Source organism: Littorina saxatilis, linkage group LG5 (genome assembly GCF_037325665.1).
Source record: "Littorina saxatilis isolate snail1 linkage group LG5, US_GU_Lsax_2.0, whole genome shotgun sequence".
Lineage (NCBI taxonomy): Eukaryota > Metazoa > Mollusca > Gastropoda > Littorinimorpha > Littorinidae > Littorina > Littorina saxatilis.
Genome location: NC_090249.1, coordinates 2592293 through 2617162, shown reverse-complemented (window position 1 = coordinate 2617162; position 24870 = coordinate 2592293). Strand labels below are relative to the sequence as shown.

Genomic DNA, 24870 nt, shown 5'->3' with positions numbered 1-24870 from the left:
GACAAGATATTAGGACACTTATAATAGGAGCAAATCTACAACCTCAGCCCACCAGGCGCGGCCGAGATTCAAACCCGCGACCCTCCGCAAAGGAGGCCACATCGCGTCTTATCGACTAGGCTATCGCGCCCGTTGGTTTTATTTCAGTAGTAGTGACATGCCCATTATGAGAGTGGACTCAACCACGATCCTCTGTGCACTCTGTGAGAGGTAGAGGCTCATTCTTTGCTGACCGGTATTCCACGTCATTGCATTCTGTTGACAGCACGGGGCATTCGTTCCGACTCGTGAGACGAGATGTCTCGTTAAATGACTGCATGAACACAGGAACGTTCTGAACTAAAGGGGGGAGTTTACGTCCTCACAGAAACTATTTCTATTTGGGACAAGAGTTGGTGATACGCTAAAAGAGGAACGTAGCTTTTGAAAGGTAGCTCTTGAAGTCAATGTCCTTTCACCCTATAAAGTTAACCCGCTTTCTCGTGAAGGAGATCTCATACTTCACCGCAGTTCTGTCCACGTTTTTACATGTGTAACCGAGTGCCGAAACACCACAATCACCTTTGGAGGCGAAGTCCAATCAAACAGGATTGATAAGTTTAGAGCTTATTTCTAAGCCCTATAAAAACTGTTATGCATTCGCAAAGGAATCCATGAACATACAGAGAGACAAAAGCCGCCAGACCCCATCTCAAACAGAACTCGACAATCCACAGGAGCTATTTATAGCTCGCAACTTCTAAGGCAAACAACTCTGCAGAGTCTGCTGTGAAGGGCGACGGTAGTCTCCCTGTCACACATGGGACAAGAACTTTCTTTCATTTGAACACGTGAAATAATACGGCCTGGCTTGTTTTTGTGTAAAAAGGGATTTATTGCTGATTAGATTTCGTAAATGGCATAGCTGACAAGTTGGTAAGCTTGTGGTTTCTTTTGAGGTGTGTGTGTGTGTGTGTGTGTTTGTGTGTGTGTGTGTGTGTGTGTGTGTGTGTGTGTGTGTGTGTGTGTGTGTGTGTGTGTGCGTGCATGCGTGCGTGTGTCTGTAATTCCTATCGGACTCGATGCGTTTTTTGTGTTGTTGTTTCGTTTTCGTATCCTGTCGTGATCATAATTATTGTAAAGCTTTTGGTGTTGAATTTGTATTGAACGAAATGTTTCTAAAAAAGAAATCTTATTTTATGTTTCAGATTATGCAGTGACGGAAGCAGCAGTTAACCAGTGAAATCCACTGCTCCGGGTGAATTTTTGATGGGTCATCAGTTCTGTGACTTTCACTGCATCGTCGGCATTTCTGTTTCACGCTAAATTCTTTTTGAAATCCCCTGACAAATTCTATTTTAATTACTCAGCCTGAATGCAGTCCTTATGCTCAATTTGTTTTAGGAATTCGCTCCTATTTAAAATTTGTTTGTTTCGTTTGACCCAACAAATCTTAGATATGTTTTGACCTTCTCCTGCTCGGTTTTGGTTTTTGCAGTAATTTACACCACTGATGCCCGTACTTTTAATTTTCCAACTTTACCGACGTTGTCTCATAGTCGGTCGTCTCTCATCGATATCGTCCCTTCCCCTTACCTACCCCTAAACCCCGTCATTTTTCTCCTTCTCTGATTGTGCTATTTTTATTTCAAAGTCTCTAATTTCCAGTCCCATATTTTCTCTTCTCCTTCTTGCGAGTCGTTTATTCTTCTTCCCGTGCTACTTCCCTCCTCCCTCTCTCAGCCCATCCCCCTTTCTCCTCTATCTATATCCTTCCCCCCTCTCTCCTCCCTCTCTCCTCCCTCTCTCCTCACCTCACCCCTCCCTCTCTCCTCGTCCCCCTCTCTCCCACACCAACCAGCACCCTGGCGGACCCTCTGATGCGATTCCCCATGCACCTCTCCATGTCTACCATCACCGACGACCAACACCACCACCTCCACCACCACCATCCTCGCTACGACCCCCACGACTCCATGGCCTACGAGTACGCCCCGGAAAGTCACCCCCCGGGGGGCGGGGGCAGGGGCGTTGGGGGGAGGCCTATGGGGTACGCGCTTTCTGACATCAGCAGTTCGGACTACACGTCGTCATGGAGACGCAACAGTCGTCAAGGGATACTCCTCCTCGTCACCTTCATCATCGAGCTTCTGCTGCTCGTCTTCGTCGTCATCGTTGAGTATTTCCTCAGGTATGTTGTGAAGAAAGAATAGAATAGAACATAACAGAACATAACAGAGCAGAGGAGAGCAAAGCAGAGCATAACAGAATAAAACAGACAGAACTAGACAAAACAGGACAGAGCAGAACAGAACAGAACAGAACTAGACAAGACAAGAAAGGACAGAACAGAACAGAACAGAACAGAACAGAACAGGACAGGACAGGACAGAACAGAACAGAACAGAACAGAACAGAACTAGACAAAACAGAACAGAACAGAACAGAACAGAACAGAACAGAACAGAACTAGACAAAACAGGACAGAACAGAACAGAACAGAACAGGACAGAACAGAACAGAACAGAACAGAACAGAACAGAACTAGACAAAACAGGACAGAACAGAACAGAACAGAACTAGACAAAACAGAACAGAACAGAACAGAACAGAACAGAACAGAGCACAACACAACACAACAAGACAACACAACACCACACCACACCACACCACACCACACAACACACCACACCACAACACAACACACCACACCATACAACACAACACCACACCACACCACACAACAACACACCACACCACAACACACCAGTCCGCCCCGTGATCGGGAGGTCGTGGTTTCGAACCCCGGCCGGGTCATACCTAAGACTTTAAAATTGGCAATCTAGTGGCTGCTCCGCCTGGCGTCTGGCATTATGGGGTTAGTGCTAGGACTGGTTGGTCCGGTGTCAGAATAATGTGACTGGGTGAGACATGAAGCCTGTGCTGCGACTTCTGTCTTGTGTGTGGCGCACGTTATATGTCAAAGCAGCACCGCCCTGATATGGCCCTTCGTGGTCGGCTGGGCGTTAAGCAAACAAACAAACAAACAAACAAACAAACAACACACCACACCACAACACACCACAACACAACACAGCACATCACGGCACAGCTGCACAGCACAACAGAACACAACACACAACACCATGTAATCAGAGACATACATTCTATCTATGTCTCTGATATAATTAATGAATACAACACGACATAAAATGCTTGATTTTCTGTTGCTTGTTCGCGTCGTCATCATGTAGTATTTCCGTAAGTTGGTCTGCTATGGAATAGGTCGAGCATTGGCACGTGTTTGTTCTGTCCTTTCGTGATTTTGCGTCGTTAACGCCATTGAAGGAGTAGACGATATAAATAGCACTTGCACCGCATAACCCGGAGTATATGAGTGAAATCGACAGAGTTCATCATGACAGACATGAATTATTTGTGCGAATATCTGAGCTGAAGCACGAAGGGATTTGCCGCAAAGAATTTGAAAATAAATGTGCATCGAGATAAGGATGTGTTTTTGATGCGAAGATTTGTGGATGATGAAATCAGTGACAAAATCGTCAAGCTCACACTCGAAAGCTGCAATTGGAGAGAGAGAGAGAGAGAGAGAGAGAGAGAGAGAGAGAGAGAGAGAGAGAGAGAGAGAGAGAGAGAGAGAGAGAGAGAGAGAACTCAGAACTCAGAACTTTATTACATAAGGATAAAGGTTTTAGGCTTAGCCTAATCTTCCAACCTGTCATTGGAACATATACAGAGAATAATTGTAAACGAAAGCAAAGACTGCGCACATACACACACACACACACACACACACACATACACACACCCACGTATACACACACACGCACACACCCACGTATACACACACACACACACACACACACACACACACCCACGTATACACACACACACACATACACACTCACACACACTTACACACACTCCACACACACACGCACACACACACACACACACACGTACACACACACACACACACACACACGCACACACACACATATTCACACACACATGCTCGCGCGCGCTAGCGTGCGCTCGCATACCTACACACATGCACATGCTATCATTTCATACATAAAAGGAACAGTATCTAATCAAAGTATTAACTAGTAAAACATCAAAATAATGGTCGAGTAAAAACATAACAAACAAAACACTTAAGAGCAGAGAGAGAGAGAAAGAGAGAGAGAGAGAGAGAGAGAGAGAGAGAGAGAGAGAGAGAGAGAGAGAGAGAGAGAGAGAGAGAGAGAGAGAGAGAGAGATGTACTATGTTGTGTAAAGCAGTTGAAATAGAACAACTTTCCAGTTTGATCTTCACTGAATAAACTTGAATGACTTCTGTTCTCCTTGCTTTATGCGCGTTTTTGTTTTGTTTAAAAAAACCATTATTTGTTTTTACATTTAGTCAAGTTTTGACTAAATGTTTTAACATAGAGGGGGAAATCGAGACGAGGGTCGTGGTGTATGTTTGTGTTTGTGTGTGTGTAGAGAAATTCAGAGAAAACTACTGGACCATGAATCTTCATGAAATTTCACATGAGAGTTCATGGGTATAATATCCCCAGACATTGTTTTCATTTTTTCGATTAATGTCCTTGATGACGTCATATCCGGCTTTTTGTGAAAGTTGAGGCAGCACTGTCACGCCCTCATTTTTCAACCAAATTGGTTGAAACTTTGGTGAAGTAATCTTCGACAAAGCCCGGACTATGGTATTGCATTTCAGCTTGGACGCTTAAAAACTAGTTAATTAGTTTGCTCATTAAAGTTGTCATTAAAATCGAATTTTCACTACCAGATTTAAAAAGAATTGCATCGTATTCCTCAATTTCTCCTGAATTCAAATATATATACATAATGTCATGTTTACTCTAAAAATGTGCTCAGAATGACAGAAAAAAGGTTAAGTAAGTACTGCGTTTGCACCCTACCCGGAGACGAGCGTGACCCGTCTCTTTTTTGGGTGTGGTTAGTCGAGACTATCTTAAATATAGTCTCGGCGATGACTATTTATTGTGTTTATCTGTTACTTTTAATGCCGACAGCTTGACTAAATGTTTTTATATCGCTTCACGCGACTTGTTTTGTTTGCCATTTCTCATTTTAACGGTTTTATTCCGAACAGATGGACAGACGTGTTTCCACTGCGACGTCAGAACTTCACGTGCACAGACACTAGCATTTCCTGTACGTCACGTGACAAGCAGCTAATGGCGGACTTTGCGTTCAACGCAGACGTTCCAGACGAAGCCATATACGCCCTCAGCTTCTGTGTCCCGCCTCTCGTGGTAGGTGTGCCTGGATTTTGAGATTCACATTTTAGATTGCGCAAAAAAACAAAAACATTATTGCACTTATTTGTTTACCCCAGCTAAAGCAGTATTTCCCGCGTCAATTCATTCATTGGACTCCTAGTCAGGGGAGGGGGGAGGGGGGAGTCCCAATTGTTTCAAAAAGTACACGCTAAATCATAATGCAACATTGCTGAGTAATAAATGAAGAAGAGAGACCATAGAAACTTATGTTTCTTTTACCGCGTCCAGTAACACCAAGAGAGAGAACATTTGTGTGTGTGTGTGTGTGTGTGTGTGTGTGTGTGTGTGTGTGTGTGTGTGTGTGTGTGTGTGTGTGTGTGTGTGTGTAGTGGACAAGAAGGGCATTCCGGAGCAGCTTTCTTTCTCTGAAACATAAACCCAAGTTTGTGGTCAGAATGTATCACACTTCACTTCGGCCTGCATAAACATAGTATGAGGTCAGTTAGAACTATACAGCTGTGTGTGTGCAATGTGGAGACAAGTTACAACTACACATTTTGTGTGTGTGTAATATGGATCAGAGTCTTGTCTCACTGAATGAGTGAAATCGCAGCGGTTTATTGTAATCTTTTCTACCTACCAGGAACAATTCATCGATAAACGATTACTCACCATTATCGGTAACCTTTCTAACAAGATAAATATGACCCAACAGGCATCGATCCATCAAGGAAGTGTTAAACAAAAGCAAGGATAAGGACCAATAGGACTGCAGGATTTGTGTTGACCTTCATAGACTGTTGACCACGACTGTCCTGAAAGAGTAGGCGACCTTGACCTAGTTTTGCACAATGGTGACTTTGGGTTTTTCCAAGCAGCATTTCATGGCGTCATGCCAATATCAAATCTTCCTTGCCATGTTGAGTCCCTTGATGTCAGCTGTATTTTATTGTCCTTATTACTGCGACACCATGTTTTTGTTTCTGGTAACTAATTAAAGCGTATGAAGGTGCGTGGACGGCTGTTCTGAACTGCTGTTCTAACAGCTGACATTGACTACCGCACTACCGAATAAGTACCCCCTCCGCTTGGCCCTGCTGACTGAGATTCTGTTTTCATCCTCTCAGTAAATTAATCTCCAATGTAAGACTTTCTCATTGTAAAGAGTTAATATTCTTACATTGTTGCTGTCTTTTAAATGTGTGTGTGTGTGGGGGGGAGGTGTTGGGAAGGTACTGGTGTGCTCATTGCGTGTTTTGGCTTTGCTGACTAAAAAAGGGGGGTGGGGGTGGCGACGAAGGGACAAGGAGGAGGAGGAGGAGGAGGAGGGTGTGTGTGTGTGTGTGTGTGTGTTAGAGGAACATTGTTTTATCTTCAGAACTACATGACACTTTCTTCTCAAGAAAAGTGGGCAGTTTGTCGTGAAAAATCCAAAACACAGTGAAGGGCTCTGTGCCCCATACGGACATGTAAACAACAACAGACATTGCACTTGATCAGCTGAAAGCAACAAGAAAACAAGGAAATTGTACAAGTTACACCACGTCAATGAATCCCTTCATGTGATTTCATTTTCCTTAAAGCTTGCGACGAACTAAAAGCTGTCAAAGAGACATAAGCGTTGCACCGACAACTGTCGCACAAAGAATAGCGTGAGAAGCAAAGGAGGTCGCCTACTGACCATGTTAAGTTACACAAATCCAGAATCAGGCAGACTGCCAACGCTCCAAATTCAGAACTAAAAATTCAAAAATTGTAGGTATTTGAAACTTTTAACTATTCAATCAATCAATCAATATGAGGCTTATATCGCGCATATTCCGTGGGTACAGTTCTAGGCGCTCTGCAATGATGCCGTGTGAGATGAAATTTTATACGGCCAGTAGATTGCAGCCAATTCGGCGCATATTTACCTTTCACGGCCTATTATTCCCTGTCACACGGGTATAGGTAGACAATTATTAACTGTGCCTAAGCAATTTTGCCAGGAGAGACCCATTTGTCAATCGTGGGATCTTTAACGTGCACACCCCAATGTAGTGTACACGGGGGGTGTTCGGACACCGAAGACAGTCTGCACACAAAGTTGACTCTGAGAAATAAATGTCCGCCGAACGGGGGTTTGAAATCACGCTGACAGCGGCCAACTGAATACAAATCCAGCGCGCTACCAACTGAGCTATATCCCCAAAACGTTACATTTACAGTACATCGACCCAGTGTTATTTGTATGTAGATAAACAGACAGACAAACAGACAGACAGACAGACAGACACACACACAGACAAACAGACAGACACACAGACAGACAAACAGACAGACAAACAGACAGACAAACAGAGAGACAGACAGACAGACAGACAGACAGACAGACAAACATGCATGCAGACAAACACTTATGGTACAAATAATGAAATTATGGTCCTGTAACGTTTCGCTTTGTCAATAATTAACGTTCACATAACCTACAATTCTTGTTTTTTTTATTATGTTAATGGAAAGCTATTTAAGAGGTCGTTATTCTCTTCCTCCTGCACCTGTCATTGACCCATTGTGGTCAGTAGGGGTGTAAGACAACGGTTAACCTTCAAGCGTATCTTTCCTTTTTTGAAATACTTTCTTTCAAAAGCTTGCAGCGTAATACCCGAGCTGTTGTCTGATTTATCCCAAATCGGAGCGCGACTCTTGTTGCTGCTAGCTCTCCACTAGAAAGATGACATTAATTTGAAATGAAAGAAAACAAAAAGATATGCTCAACTATACAATTCCTCGGTAAAATGTGTAATATACGCAGAGGCATTTGTTCACAAAACCAAAATTGTACATGGCATTTTATAGTTTTTAACAGATTCAGTTAAATGCTTCAGTTATAAAAATAGGCACAATTGCATAAACACGATGTGCTTTATACATTTTAATGGATTCCCGTGATTGGGGGCCCGGTAGCTCAGTTGGTAGAGCACTGGACTTGTGATCGAAAGGTCGCAGGTTCGAATTCGGGCCGGGACGGACACGGGTCAACTTTATGTGCAGACCCAGAGACGGAAGCCATGTCCCACCCCCGTGTCATCACAATGGCACGTAAAAGACCTTGGTCATTCTGCCATAAGTGCAGGTGGCTGAATACACCTAAACACGCAGACACTTGGGTAGCGCGACTCCGTTGCTGCTAGCTTTCCACTGGGAGGAAGCGACCCGAATTTCCCAGCGATGGGACAATAAAGTAATGAAAATGAAAAATGAAAAGAAAAAAAAAGATTCGAAACATGAAGGAAAAGCAAGGTTTGCTGCATTCACGAGTGACTTTCTTCTGAGAAATCGCGAATGCTTGCTTCGATTAACTAAAACTCGTGACTTCTTACAATATGTGATCAACACGACAGTCTGATGAGGTCAAACATTTGTTAACACTGTATTGAACCCTGTATTATTTGTCTCTAGTGTTAACTGGCCTACCCAACGCATGTTGGCAAAGTTCATTACGAGTACAGTGCCGTGGACACATTTTGTAGTGCTTCAACGAGTACAAGAAGCTAGAGCTTAAAAAAAAGTCTATCTTTAATGCTGAAAGCCCCAGTAGAGCGCAGAAATTCGAAACTTGACTGTGAAGTAGGTCAGTGTGTCAGTTGTTTTCTCGGAATCAGCAAGGCAGAGGGTTTAGAGTGGTCTCACACCAATTCCTTCTCTAATGAATCCACCTTCCTGTTCCTCACCCTATCACCGCCATAACCCTAAATAGCCACTTATCCCCTCACAACCATGACCCACCACTCCGCCCTTATTCGTTTCCTTCCTCGCTAGCGTCAAAGGGACGTTGTCTACTTTCAGATGCCTTAATTTACTTTTGTCAAAACGATGGTTTATTCTAATTACTTCAGATATAGTCGTTATTGGTAGTGTCGGAGAATATCCATCCTTCGGCATTTGAATATTGTGTTTTGCTGCATACTTCGCTGTTACAAAGCATTGCCAAAAGTAGACTAGCGTTAACTTAAAAACATTTCCCCCGCCATTAGTGCACGTATTTATAAGACTTACATTGATGTCAGCGATCGCCATTTTGCAAACATAAGAAGTATACAGTTCTGCTGTCGTTGAAATCGCATGATTATGACACCCAGGCATCATAAACAATACATCCTATTAGATTATTAGCTAATGCTACGTCAATTGAAATCTAAGTTTTTTTGTACACAACCTCGTTCAATGGCGAATTTGAAAAGGTCATTTTTGGTCAGTACTGGACAATATATCTTAACAGGCGTTATCGTGTTATCGTTATCGTGTTATCGTTATCGTGTTATCGTGTAAATCACAATAAACCCCAACAGGATTTGACATGGAATCTAAGTATCGCTCAGCTTGCATACATACTAATGACTTTTGTCTTGTTTTTGTTGTGTAAATAACATTTTTATTTAAAATTTGTGTCATACTACAATTAATACAACACAATCGAAGCTCAACGCACGACTTGAATTCATGAAGAACTGTGTAAGATGACAAACCGAAACTGCGCCCACGATACCTGTGTAGAGAAAATGAAAACTCCTTCCGTGAAACAAATCGGCATGATTCATAATCCACTGGCCTGATCTTTTGCAGCAAGCGAGATAACACTTGCAAAATAGGCACTCTAAAGAGCTCTTCACAACTGTTTCCTTCTTAAAATGTCAATAATTGAAGTAGCGGTTGAGAGAAAAAAAACAACACCAGGTTTGTGTTGGTCCCAGTCAGGTATTTATATCGTTTTATTGTTGCTATCAAGACTGTCCTGAATTGAGCCCGAAGTCGACTTCGCGAAGACTTCTCGAAGTCTTGTTATCAAAACCTCAGCGCTAAAGCTTCATGCGGCCAGCTTTGGGAAGCATACTTCGCGTAGTGGACTTCGCCCAGTTAAGGACACGCTTTAGTGGTACATTTATGTGGGAATGACACAAGTGCGGGGATAAAGTGAATTGGCTGTAACTTACATACTGTAGCATAGAGAGCTGTGAGTAAAGTCGCCAGCTCCAAACCTTTTCTTTCTCCCAGAAAAAAACACAGCTCCATGAGTGTGCCTGTAGCTTTATGAGGAATCGATATTCCTCAGAAATGCGATAACTTTCATTCCAACGTGTGCTTAGTCATGCCATTAACTTGACTGGAAGCACGCATGTTGTTTGCGTTTCTTTCTTCGCATTATGTTTCAAGTCTTCTTTCGTTTCCTTGCATTTGTACTTCATTTTACATTCAGTCAAGTTCTGATTAAAGGATTTCAGGGTGACTGCGAATCGAGACGATAGTGATGGTGTGTGAGTGTGTGTATACGTGTGTGTGTGTGTGTGTGTGTGTGTGTGTGTGTGTGTGTGTGTGTGTGTGTAGTGCTTCCCTAAAGACTACTGGACATATAATCTATGAAACTGTACATTCACAATCTTCCCTAAAGACTACTGGACATATATCTATGAAACTGTACATTCACAATCTTCCCTAAAGACTACTGGACATATAATCTATGAAACTGTACATTCACAATCTTCCAGATGGTATTCTAAGACAGTTTTTCAGTAGTTTCATCAGTGTCTTTGATGACGTCATATCCGGCTTTTTACTAAAGTTGAAACGCTGTCACGCTCTTATGTTTAAAGAATAAAAAAAATGATTGTAATTTTGGTCTAACATTATTTGACTCAACAATACATTCACAAATACGTTCCAACAACCTACCTTTCTTGTTTTTTAATTCTGAATTTTGGAATGTTGGCAGTCTCTTGGTTTTTGTATTATTTGACTCAGACCGGACTATGGGATTGCATCTCATTTCGGAAGCTTAAAAATTAATCAATTAATTTGTTCTTTAAAGTTTTCATTAACATCGACATTTTTCTTTATACAGACTCATACAATGATTGAAATGAATTCCTTATCAATTTCTGAATCCAAAAATATATATACTCATACTTTTTGGTTATTCTCTAAGTGTGCTCAGATTATAATAAAAAAGGTTTGGGAAAAGTAGGTCTTATGTTAGCATGCTTGATACTGGCTCGACCCGTCTCGGTTTACCAGTTTTGACTAGCCAGGTTTTAGTCGTCTCGACGGGTTTTCAACGTCGAACTTTTCGTTTCAGGCCAATGACTTTTTTTTATACCAGTAGTTTAAGACACCCACACAGCAGTGAAGAGTGGCAGTTGAGTTGGATGAAAGTAATAAGGAACAGTTTCTTCACTTCACTCTCTTCTGTCAATGATATTAGCCCCTTATTGGTATTGAAATGCACTAACAGCTGATAATTTCGGGAACACAACAAGAACTTAAAATGATACAAATACTTGGCCACTAAACATAACCGCGTAGCAAAATTAGAACAAGAATTGTTAGTATTTTAATCAACACTTGAAACCCCTTGACACAATAATTCAAATACTTGGCTACTACACAGTACCACGTAGCAACATTAGAACAAGAACCATTGGTATTTTAATCAACACTCAAGCTCCTTAACACAAGTGCAGGTTCGAAGCCGTATTATCCGTCGTTAATAGTCGAACAGTGACCGAGTGAGGTTTCGCATTTTCTGAGAAACCGCCGTTTAAGTGTGTGCCCTTGAAGAGGCGGAAACAACTGAGTATTGCGCTTGGCACGATAGTGGACAGGGCCGATAATCAGGCAGATAAGACATTGACATTGACAGTGAAATACATTCTGATAAGCATCGCTCCACGGCTATTGCCAGTTGTCTCTCTGACCGGACGCTACAATCCTACGCGAATCTATCAAAAAGAAGAATAGCCTACAGAGTTATCTCCCATATGTTTTTCGCGAGCACTGATCTAAATTTGCGATCAGTATTCGCGAGACGAAAATGATTGCAGATTGGCCGACTTCGACAGTGATCTCCGTTATGTTCTTCACAGTTATGATAAAGACATCGTTCTAAGGTCAAAACAAATCGAAATGTTGGGACTGCTGCCGGAAGGAGACCGTAATATATGGTTTCATCACTGTCAACTGGTTACAGAAAAAATCGTCTGCTCCAGTGAGCGCCGAAACCAAACGGTTGATTATCATGTGACACTTTTGCCATATTTAGAATTGTTTGCACACCCGCGAAAAATAGCTCGCTTGAAACTGTCTTACATATCAATTCCTTTGTAATTTAAAAATTACACAACACCATGAAAAATCATTATCGACGATCGCGAATCTGCTTACATCCATAACACATTACGAAAAGATCTATTAAATATGTAAAAAATCGATTTCCTCGCCAGACAAGGAAAACCAAGGCATCCTGTCAGGGAGAGAATGAGCCAAACTCATTTTGACCTGAGTTCAGGATGAGTGAAATGCACATTAGTGACTAACTCAAGGGGAAGCACTCGTTTATAATATCTAGGACACCATGAATTTGACCTTACTCTGGAAATGTGCTGTGTCATTTCGACACGCCCTCAATGATTAACTGGACAATGGTCCATGACTATGCTAATGCATTTAATGGATTTGAACAGGTGTAGAGTTTTGTTACGCTAATACTTTTGCCTCAGTGGCTCAATTCTGTTCATCGCAATATTTTATTCCGTGCTGGCGGTGACACATTGCTTTCGGCAAACGAAACCCATTCGATTCAGGGATTCAAATCTGATCTGACAAACGCAATAGCTTCGTGGTTTAGACGTCGACCTTCCACGAGGAGGGTTTGGGGTTCAAATCCTGTCTGCCTGCTGAAAGTGGGAGATTTGTCCGATATGCCTGCCTGTCTTCTGTTTGTCTGTATCTCTCTCTTCTCGCCGCTCTCTCTGCGTCTCTCATTTTCTGTTTGTCTCTGTCTCCACCCCCCCCCCCCCTCTCTGTGTACCCCTCTCTCCCACCAGCCGTATCTCCCTTCATTATGGGGGCGAGGACGCCCCCATTCTATACGGATAGTTTCGAGGTTGACCATGGGCAGCGCCATTTTGTTGTGAAATACGTCATCAGTTTGTGTACACAGGAAGTTGTGACATCCGTCACCCTATGGGAGGGGTGACGTCAAAATTGTTCATCTGTAGAAAGTTGTGAAATCCGTCACCCTATGGGAGGGGTGACGTCAAAATTGGTCATCACAGAGTTTGTGTAACACAGGAAGTTGTGAAATACGTCACCCTATGGGAGGGGTGACGTCAAAATTGTTCAACAAAAACATGATATGTCGCATTGTGCAGGGTCAACTGCAACAAACTCAAACCGAGCCATTCATACCTAGCTGTATTTGAGTGACTTATATACCCGACATTTTTATTTCTTATTTTTAGCACAGGTGTAGGAAAAATCATGAACCAAAATGTTATTTATTTTCTAATTTAACATTTTTTTTACAAATATGACCATGGTCTTTTAAACATACAGTGACATTAAACATTGTTATGTTAAAAAAAAGAAAAAAGAAAAAAAGCTTTTGTGCACAAATCAGAAAATACATTGTACATTTTACCTACAGGCCAAACCGTGAGTGTCTGTGGCAAAGCCCGACCCAGGAAATTGCACTGATTTTATATTTAGATCAGAGAGAAATTGTCAAGAACAGGCGCTTGCATTTGGATGTGTCCAATGATAGTAGGTTTGGTTGTGATCAATCAGAATAATGTAGGAATAAAAATGTATGACAGTTTAGTATGATGACATGTAATTCACATATGCTGAAATATGATATTATACATCATGTAATATTATTATGGCTGTTGCCATGACCATGAAACCCAACAAAGGTTTAATGTAATGTAATTCAAAATACCAAAACCGAGCACCTATTAATCTCGTCTTTGCGCGTGAAGATTGAGGCCGTCTGCCAGTAGCGGTTAGGTCATACAGTGGAACCCCTCTCTAGCGACCTTTAAAATGTTGACAAAAATCGGTCCTTGTGGAGGAGGGTCCTTACAGAGGGAGGGGGCGGAGTCAGGGGGCCACAAAGAAAGTCAGATTTAAAAAAAAAAAGAAAACAGAGAAGTTTGAGTTGCTGACGACCGTTCTCTCTGAAAGCAAACTGCTTCGATTTCATGTTTGTCCTTGGTGTCCACCAGTTCTGGTGCATGTACTACCCTGGCCAAGTTTCCTCTCAAGACATCAAAGAGACCGCCCCAGTATACTCTACAGCCTCTGGGCGAACCACCTCTCATAGCTAAAACTGGGTCAATGACCCCTGGGAAGAAGGTCAGTGTCTATAAAAATTTTACTCCTAGGCCTGCGGCCGGGGGGGGGGGGGGGGGGGAGTATACCGGTACCATTTGAGAATCAGACCAAATGAGAATTGAACCATTTGAGAACATCCTTTTTTTTCAATCACTACATCGAAGGCCTGCGGCCCGGGGTTCACATGGGTTGGTTTGTTTGTTTGTTTCAAACCCACACCCATATACACACATTTCCCATTTAAACCATTTGTCGGCCCCCTGTCGATATTTATCGACTAAGTTCCTTGTCTCCTCTCTTAATAGTACCTTGATTCTGCATCACTGGAGAGAAAGTCGCATAATACGATCATGTGTGTTCTTTCTTAGCATCTCTCTCCATAGTGTTGTCCCCCCCCCCCCCCACATAGCATATAACTCCACCAGTTTAGTTCAGACTAATGAGTCAACCAGTCTCTCCTTACTGACCCATTTCACCCAAATCCCGTGCAAAAAGTAGTTGAGTGGGTCAGGTGATGAGTGGCTTACCTGTGTGTTTGCTGTGTCCGCCAGGTTCTAATAGGAGAGATCGGGCTGTGCACCTTCGCGGAGGGGGAGCAGAAGGACATCCGACTGATGAACAAACACTGCGCAGTGCCTCAGATTGTGCGACGACTCCTGCGATTCCTCGGTAGGTGACAGCACTGCACACGTACTGGATATATATAGGCAGAAGGGGGAGGGGGTGGTTGGGATGGGGGGGGGGGGGGCAGAGGATTGTTTGTAGAGGGGATTGAGGATGAGTGTGTGTGTGTGTGTGTGTGTGTGTGCGTGCGTGCGCGTGTGTGTGTGGAGGGAGGGGGGGTTGATGTCTCGGTATGCCGTTACACTGAGCATGCACTGAATGCAGGCAAGAGGGAGAGACTGGGGTGGTGGCTGGGGATTGGAGGTAGGGAGAGAGGGCTCTGGGTGACACTGTATCGTAGTAAGGACCAAACACGGGCTGGGGAGATAAGCCGATAGAGGACCACGATTCCTGGATATAGGTGGCACTGCAACTTCATAAGCGCTGGATGCAAAGGCTGGTTGTAGAAGAATTAGGGAAGAGGTGAGGTGTGGGGAAAGCGAAGGTGGTTCTACAACTGTATCGGCACCGGAGTGGATATGTGCTCGGGAGGCTGGGAAAGAAATAGTTGACTAGACTGTGCACAGAACAGTTCCATGGGGATGAAAACACGGAGATGGAGTGGTGGAGGCCGCTGTGTCGAAAAGAGATGGAGAGGAAGGTGTGTCGTGGATTAAACTGCACTGTGAAAGACATACGACACAGGAAGGAGAGGGGGTGGGGGTGCTGGAGTTAGGTGATTTGTTTAATTTTTTTTTATATAATTTTTTTTTACTGAGAAAACTGATGTGGAGGGGGACGGATATGTGCATGAAAACTGGCTTGGTGACACAAACGGAACACAAACCAGACGCATAATAGTCTCTATCCCTCCGACGGTCTTTTCAGGTGTGTTTGTGTTCGGAGGATTCGCTCTGATGGTGTTCGTGGATGTAACGAAGATCATGACTGGACGACTGCGGCCCGACTTTCTGGAGGCTTGTCAAGTGAACGAAACCATGTGCCCACTGTTCCCGACACTCGGAGACTCTGCCTGTCTCAACTCAGACAAGATGGACATAAGGCATGCAAGGTGAGATAGCTTGCAGTCTCGTAGAGTCCTACCATTAGGCCCCCCCCAAAAAAAAATAGGTGTGGTTAAGGTAACATAGCCCCAAAAAATAGGGTAGGAAGGTAGGCAATCACTTTTTTTTTTTTTACTTTTTTTTCTAATGTGTACAAATTAAACCTACTTGACAGGGAAATAAGTGTGCGACTCGAGCGCTTTCGCTTTCATTGCGTTTTCTGCACTCGGTTTTGTTTTTGTTTTTGTTGTTGTTGTTGTTGTTTTTTTTAACAAATGTAATAAAAAGTTATAGGGTCGGCCCCTAAAAATAGGGTAGGTCGGGTTACCGTAACCACACCTTTTTTTTTTAGGCCTTACAGTGCCCTCTCCAGAGGGAATAGTTCGTGGAAAGTAATATATTTTAGGCCCAAACAAAAAAACGTTTGTTTCCGATGACAAGAGAAAGTAGGGTCAGTTGGGCGTTTTAATTGTTCTTGTTAAGATTTAATTAGTCTTCTTTGTCTTTACACAGGTGCATGCTACTTTTTATTGTCCGGGAACCGTCCGAGATGGGCTCCCCCCTGTATATCGGAATAGAGTATCTTTGCTTGCAAAATCGAGCTTTGTTATTTTTGAGTCACTTGAGAAAAAGTGACTCTATGTAATCGGTCAGTGTTAGTCTGTCCGGCCGGCCGTCCGGCCGGCCGGCCGTAGACACCACCTTAACGTTGGACTTTTCTCGGAAACTATCAAAGCGATCGGGCTCATATTTTGTTTAGTCGTGACCTCCAATGACCTCTACACTTTAACGATGGTTTCGTTGACCTTTGACCTTTTTCAAGGTCACAGGTCAGCGTCAAAGGAAAAATTAGACAGTTTATATCTTTGACAAAGTTCATCGGATGTGATTGAAACTTTGTAGGATTATTCTTTACATCAAAGTATTTACATCTGTAGCCTTTTACGAACGTTATCAGAAAAACAAGGGAGATAACTAGCCTTTTCTGTTCGGCAACACACAACTTAACGTTGGGCTTTTCTCGGAAACTATAAAAGTGACCGGGCTCAAATTTTATGTGAACGTGACTCATTGTGTTGTGAATAGCAATTTCTTCCTGTCCATCTGATGCCTCATATAATATTCAGAACTGCGAAAGTGACTCGATCGAGCGTTTGCTCTTCTTGTTAATTATGTTTGTTAACAGGCCTGTACCTCAGCGGTCGCTACAATACGGATTTGTTTCTGTGTGTTCGCAGGACGTCTTTTCCGAGCCTGAACGCTGCTTTGTCATCATATGCTGCACTCTTTATATCAGTGAGTGTTTTTCTTGGATATTATTCTATATAGCTATTCTGATGGACACGTGGGGGAATTTGGGGGCTGTGATTGGATGGTCTCTTCCGATCATCAAAGCATAATGCTACGGAAGTCGGCCATTTTTGCCAATATCCAAAAGCATATTGGCAATAACAAAGACGCATGGTTCCGGTTTACCCATCTGTACCACACGATGTTTCAATCGACAACAGCTAGCATACACTGACAAATTGAAATTCTTCTCGGGAATGTTTTTCAGCTTTACAAATGTCGATAGCATACCCTTTTCTGCTAACTTCCCGATGAAACAGGACTAAACCAATTATTTTCTGTCCCTAAACACCACAAAATGCCCAAAGTCGAAAGATGTAGTACAAACAGGGGAGTAAAACGGAACAGCCGTTTTTGTGTGCCTGTGTGAGCTCACAGTTGCCGACTGACACAAACTTTCGCATTCGGCTTTTCTTATCTCGTAACTCCACACTTCCCCTCTGAAGTATTGATGTACAACCAGTGGCACTAACATTCATGTAGCTGAGGTTGAAAATTCGCTTCATGACGAGACAAGTATAAATGCCATTCACCCAAACTGAAAACTTCGCTGCCGTCTGCTCGTGTTGTACGGATTAGCTGTTCTCTTCTCCTCCCCTTGTTGCATCCTAGTTCTTCAGTTGTTTCTTGTTTTCCGTTGATGTTGTGTTTTGGTCTTCTTCATAAGTAGTCTTGTTCAAAATTAAAAAAACTTCTTTTTGTTGTATACGAATGAACTAATAAAAAGCTGTTTAACAGCTGTGTTGTCAAATCGAGTTTTTTTCCCAAGTCAGTGTGGCGCCTGCGCAAAAAAACTAATGCGCATAAGAAACGGCGTCTGCTATCAAAACCTGAGATCAACGCATCGACACAAAAACTGTCATTTTGTAAGTTTGGAACAACAAATCAAGGTCAGAACAGCTATATAATCGCTATTGTATTTTCAGCGTAGCAATAGGGTCCGATATTTAAACTCGAACAAGTATAATGCGACTCGTCTTCGACTCGTCGGCATTATACTTGTCTCGTCTAAATGTCGGACCCTATTGCTACGCTGAAAACACAATAGTTGTTAATATCGTTATTGAGCTTTATTTGACTAAATTGAAACGGAAGTGGTTGACCTAGTAAGCTAAAGTGAGAAAAAAATGGCATGAGTTTGACGATAATTTGACACATGGTCATAAAAGCAGGTCATTTTTTCACAGAGTAATAAGCAGTAACAAACTGAACATGTTATTTACAAATTAGGGCCAATAACAATTGTAAATAAGTAAGAATACGATACTCTGGGATATCTCGTGAGTATTAAAAAATGTCTTTAAGAATACCGTACATGCATGTTGTACAACAAAAGTCAACAACAAGTAAAACAGCACTCATTAAATGTTTACTAGCGATTGCAACGTGTCCTTTTTCATCAGAGCTTCCAATGAGTAGCAAGCTGATAGTCCACTTGGAGTTTTTCTTTAACGAAAACAAAACATTAAAAAAAAAAAAAACACGTTTTTGTGTGTGTGTTATTTTTCTTTTTCTCACGTTCTAATATTATCACGAATATCTCTTGACCCAGGAATATATCCACGCAGTTTTTTTTTCTCACATACAAAACAACGTTTTTGTGTGTGTGTTATTTTTCTTTTTCTCACGTTGTAAAATTTTCACGAATATCTCTTGACCCAGGTATTATGTATGCACGGAGTTTTCTTTTTCTCACATACCAAAACAAATTTAATAAAAAAATAAATAAAAAAGGATTTGACTCACGTTGTAAAAATTTTACATATCTCCTGACAAGTTTTCTTTTTCTCACATAACCTTTTTCTTTTCTCACGTTGTAATTTATCACGGATATATCTTGACTCAGGTCTATATCCACGGAGCCATGCGATCTCACTCTGTGCGAGTGCTGAGACCTTTCCTAGCCCTGGTCTTCATTCTGCTCGCCCTGTTGGGGGGTCTGGCCGAGTACTCTCGCTGTGTTAGCCACCTCAGTGACATCGCTGTGGGCTTTGCTGCTGGCATCGCCATGTCCATCTATCTGGTCAGTATTGATAATTGTTTGTACGTGTATCACGTTTGTGTTTGGTTTTGATGGAGGCGATCAGATACACCCCGAAACATGGCATATGCGTGTAGTGTTATTAACATTGAAATCCAAAAAAAACCAGATAGACTGCCAACTTCCAAAATTCAGAATCAAGAAACAAAAATTGTAGGCTATTGGAACGTTTTGTCAATATTTAAACGTTCGAATAGCCTACAATTCTTGTTCTTTGATTCTGTGTTTACGTTGTTTTTATGCGGGCATTGCCACATGTCTCGATCTCTATCTGCCGAGTAGATGTCATTGGTTTTTGGTTTGCCGTTGTGTGTTGCTGTGGTGATGGTCGTCGTTGACAGAAATAAAATAGATAAAATATCCTTTGTTCATTGTGTGATCGCTGTGTCATTCACGTCAGAGGCATTGTTGTAGACTTTGCCTGTGGCAATGCCATCTTCTTCTTCTTGTCGTTCGCTGTTAGATCGTCAGTCCGGACTGTTGTAGACTTTGCCTGTGGCAATGCCATCTTCTTCTTCTTGTCGTTCGCTGTTAGATCGTCAGTCCGGACTGCAGGGCGAAACGTGCTGTCCTCTCCAAGTCCTCTCTGGGGCCGTATAGCTTCTTTTGTAGCGCTGTCTCCTCTGGCCAGGTGGTGTCCCTCAGAGCACTGTGGTATGGACAAGCTTGCAGGATGTGCTCTGCTGTCTGATTCTTGCCACACGGACATAGGGGGGGAGGGAACTAGCTTCAGCTTTGTGGCCATATGATGGTTTAGTCTGTTATGTCCAGTGCGGAGTCTGAGTAGGACGACTTGTTCTTCTCGTTGGAGCAGGTGGTAGTCATCTTTCTCCGCTCTGGTTTTCCTCTTGCCATAATGTACAAGTCATTCCTTTCTCTGCATCTGATCAATAAACGCAGTGTGTTAACCTTGATGAGAAGAAAATGTAAGTTTTACGCCCTCACGGCAAAGCCATTAGGGGCATGTTACACGGGAAAACCCGGCTTTGTATGAAAATAAAAAATAAAAATGCAGGGGGGGGAGGGGGGGAGGTGTAGACAGCTGGCTGCCGGCTGCTAGAGGAGACCTGAAATGGGCTAGAGACCGGGTTGGGTCGTCTTGGGTCAGTGCTGAAATGGTTACTTTATTGGCTGTTGGCCGAACGGACACCCGGGCTTCATATTTTTGCATGCATGTATTCGTGTTTCCTTGATGTTTTGTTATTGTCAGGTATTCAATCCCAGAATCAATTCTGTCCAGTGAGACAAAAAGAGAGAGACAGAGGGGCACAGACAGACAGACAGATAAACAGACAGATAGGCAGACATACATACATACTGACAGACAGGCAGACAGGCAGGCTGGCTGGAAGGCAGACAGACAGACGGATAAAAACAGATAGGGTGAGATGCATAATTTCGTCAGTTCTGAAACCGCAACTGTAATGAGCAGTTTGTTAATGTTTTCTACGGGACACGAAGTCTTCTGTCAATGTCAGAGTTTCTAACGCAGCTTATAATTATTACAGACCTGCTAGTGCTTTATCCCTCTCCGTGTGTACACACAAGCACAAGACCAAGTGCGCACGGAAAAGATTCTGTAATCCACGTCAGAGTTGGGTGGGTTATAGAAACACGAAAATACCAAGCATGCATCACCCGAAAGCGGCGTATGGCTGACTAAATGGTGGAGTACAAAAACGGTCATACACGTACAAATCCACTCGTGCAAAAACACGAGTGTACGTGGGGGGTTAGGCCCATGAACGCACAAGAATAATAATTATAATAATATCAGTTTGTGTTTGCAGACAGTGTACGTGCTCAACCAGTTCCAGGAACACCTGTCACAGTCTGAGATGGTCCACATGATGCGGGCTTTTATAGCAGACACTTACCTGCCCTATGAGGTCAGTAATACCCTTGGGTTCAACACAATTTTATTCAATAGACAAGCCATAAAACAATTAACAGTATGCAACGAACTCAATGCCCTTATTTCTCCAACGGTTCCAGCAAGGCATTGTCTTACTTTTCAAAGAACGCCTTTAAATACGCCAAGACTTACTGATGCTTTACACCGATGCGATTTTGTTTCGGTCCAATGCAGGAAAATAAACGATTTTCGGAAATATCTCTATTGGATTTACACTGGTTCTGAAAGAGTGAGTACCCTTGCATTTGCACGGACAAACATTGTCACGTGCTTCCTGTACATGTGTTTGAGACACGCCCTCTCGCTAGTGATTGGTCTATATAATATCACCAGGAAAAGTTTCCCCACGTGACTCACTCTTTTGTACACACCCGACAGAGTTATTTCCGGAATTTTTCTATTGACACGGACTTGACCATTTTGGGTTGGTCGGGCTTACAATTTCAAATGATCAATCAATCATCAATTTCCAACAACCAGTTAATTAAGTTGCAGCCGAGTCTCCAAGAGGTATGACGGTTGATAATTTAGCAAGGTTGTTCTCTTTGAGAGTGCACGCCGAGAAGAGCAATACAGAACAAACGCGGCTGCTTCATCCCACATGTTCCCCAACAAAAGCGGAAAAAGAACTGAACTGCATTCCTAAACATGTGTAGCTGCGGAATACTTTGTTAATACTGACCAGATACCCATGCGTGGTATTCTCTCAGGTGCAAAGAGACTGGTTCCTCATCATTCTCACTCACTCTATTACACATGTCTATTATAAAATTGTATTCTGTGTAGACCCTTCCACCAGCATCTTAGACCACTCTTTGTACATTTTCTTTTAATAGATGATTGTCATTTGTTTTACCTCATGTCTGCCCTGCGTGTGATGGTGTGATCGTGACTGCTGTAGTGTGGGCGTGTGTGTGTTGGTGTGTATGTCAGTGTATGTGTGGGCGTGTGTGTGTGTGTGTGTCAGTGTGTGTGTGGGTGTGTGTGTGTGTGTGCGTGATTTTACCAACACTACGCGAAATTCCTTGTGCTTTAAATGTTTTTTAATGTCACTTGGCTCAATAAATACTGTATTCTGTATTCTGTATTCTGCATGTATAGAGCTTACTTTCCTGTGTTTATCGGAACATCAACTGATTTTTTCTCTTCGTTGTGGTGTGTGTGTGTGTGTGTGTGTGTGTGTGGGGGGGGGGGGGGGGTAGTTATACGTTGGTACCATTTTATTTTCAACTTACAGCTGCGTCGCATAGAGAACGTAGGATGTACACTAGGTTTTTGTCTAAAAGAAAGGCATTGCACATTGTTTTGAAATTTTTTTTTAAAGATTTGTAATTGCGTTCTTGGGTATTTTAATAAATACCAAACAGCATATACGGCATTACACATTTCTATCGTCCCGTTTTCAGGACAAATCTCACCTGACTCGACCCTCTGACCACCTGTCGTCCATGCACATCCCCCGGGCCCACATGACCCCCGTCCCTCCCTCCAGGATGTCGGACGCGGGAGAGGGGAAACACCAGCGTCGTCGGCCGCACAACACCTTCCAGCGGGACCTGTCTCAAAGCGTGGACTACCACAGGAGACACCAGTCCTACCTCCACGCTGGGTCCTCTCACATGTAGGGAACAGCCTGGTAGACGAGCGAGGGTCTGGTTGACTTGGATGTTGTGAAAGAGTTGTTGAAGCTGAGTACAGACACTGAGTGCTGTTGTCGTGAAGGACTCTACAGAGAGCAGGTAGGGAGTCTGACACTGAGTGCTGTTGTCGTGAAGGACTCTACAGAGAGTAGGTAGGGAGTCTGACAGACACGGCCCCGGAAGATCCGGATGCTGTGAAGAAGTTGTGATAGCAGAGCACAGACAGAAAATGTGTGGACAACAACAAGCGACAAGAGTCCTATCATCACGCTTGGCCTTCTCACAGTTGGAGACAGGGCCTGGAAGATGATGAGAGCCTGGCAAACCAGGATGTTGTTAAGGAGTTACGGAAGGGGAGCTAAGACACACATGTACGTGGACAACCACAAGAGACACGGTACCAAACCCTACCTTTACGTTTGGTATTCGTACATGTAGATAGCGTGCCCCGTAGACAAGGTCTGGCAGGCCAGGATATTGTAAAGGCGGTTTTGAAGCAGAGCACAGACACGGACAATGTGAAATATCACCAGGGCTACTACCTTCATGTTGGGTACTCTCACATTATAGGCAGAGGACCTAACAGATGAGACGAGCATATTGTGAAAGAGTTGTGGAAGCAAAGTACAGACACTAAATACATGTCTTTTTGTGACGAACTCTGGAAGTCAAAGTCTGGCCCGCGTAGAACGCACAACACATGTACTGGATGATAGTGTTAGAGTGAACCTGAAACGACTGTTCCTGTTGACGTGAAGCATACATACTGATTGATGTAGTTGTAAAGAAGTTAGAGAACGTGTGCCGATTGCTGGCAGAAGTTTACATGATCACAACGATGACAAGCTGCTGACATCTCTCGAAGATGTCTCTTTGACATTTAGGAAGACATGTCGGACGACTAAGATTGTGCAAGCAGATTGTGGGATAGCACTGATGTGGGTGTAACACAGTGGTTGGTACCCAGACTTTGCTGCAGGCAAACGATGGAACAGGTACTAAACCAGTTCATTGTCAGTGGATAGTGCGAGATTAGCACGAAAAGCTCATGTGTTAATAACAAAAATGGGGTGTTGAAACCGATTATTATATAGCCATGAATTGCTGACGAGAAGTCTGACCTTTCCAGAAGAAGTACGTACTCGCTGCAAAGAACAAATACCCGTAGTGACACAGAACTAACCACTTGATGTCGATGTTGTGAGAGGATAGAGTGAGAAGAAAGTGTCTGCGTAAGAAGCATCACCGAATGGTGGCAGAACTTGCAAAAGCCTTGGAGATAAATTTACAGAGTTTACAAAACAGATACGTTGCTAGCTAGAGACGAAGGGTGGGACGTGACTGGCAGCCGGCTATGAAGCGTGTGGGGACCGCTTCAAGAGATTCGACAATATCGATCCAACTTTTGTTCAACATTTGGAAGCCTTAAAAAGCATAGGCTAAAAAATACATTGCAAAAGATTGGAGTGTCGTCAGATTACCTAAGAGGGTGAAATGCTTCGACATTAATGTCCACACATTTCAGCAAGGTGTGCCGGAGAAAGGAGTGTGCGAGTGTTCTCTGTTCTGCTCAATTGAATGAGGAAAGGGGGACAACAAGAGTCTGCTTTGTGAGATCAGAGATTACTGTTTATATAAGCTAGTCAGTGATGTTGTTGTTGTTCATTGTTTGTAAAGTGTGTCTTGCATGCCCATATTAGTGGGCACGTTTACGCCTACAATCACCCACCAACCAATAATTATCTAGTCGCCTTTTTAATGTCCGTTTTTGGATTATCTACGTTCATTATGTGGTTCTTTCTATGCAAACATATTTTATGAATTGTATGACATGATGATATATATATATATA

General features: G+C 42.9%; 1 protein-coding gene across 2 annotated transcripts in view; it reads left to right on the top strand.

The window, feature by feature from the left end:
- The first annotated feature begins 1767 nt into the window (after window positions 1-1767).
- Window positions 1768-24870, top strand: part of LOC138966073 (phospholipid phosphatase-related protein type 5-like) — a 25074-nt gene continuing 1971 nt past the window's right edge. The window contains exons 1-9 of one of the 2 annotated variants that reach the window (XR_011455593.1): window positions 1768-2170; window positions 5126-5288; window positions 14957-15074; window positions 15897-16080; window positions 17311-17368; window positions 19269-19445; window positions 21254-21352; window positions 22785-23117; window positions 23171-24870. The exon at window positions 23171-24870 is cut by the window's right edge and continues 1971 nt beyond it. Coding sequence is in view for 1 of the 2 variants with exons in the window: in XM_070338159.1 (XP_070194260.1) it covers window positions 1860-2170; window positions 5126-5288; window positions 14957-15074; window positions 15897-16080; window positions 17311-17368; window positions 19269-19445; window positions 21254-21352; window positions 22785-23003 (1329 nt within the window). In the remaining variant the exon portion in view is untranslated. Of the gene's footprint in view, window positions 2171-5125; window positions 5289-14956; window positions 15075-15896; window positions 16081-17310; window positions 17369-19268; window positions 19446-21253; window positions 21353-22784 lie in introns of both variants that reach the window. The other variant, XM_070338159.1, reaches the window with a different exon arrangement.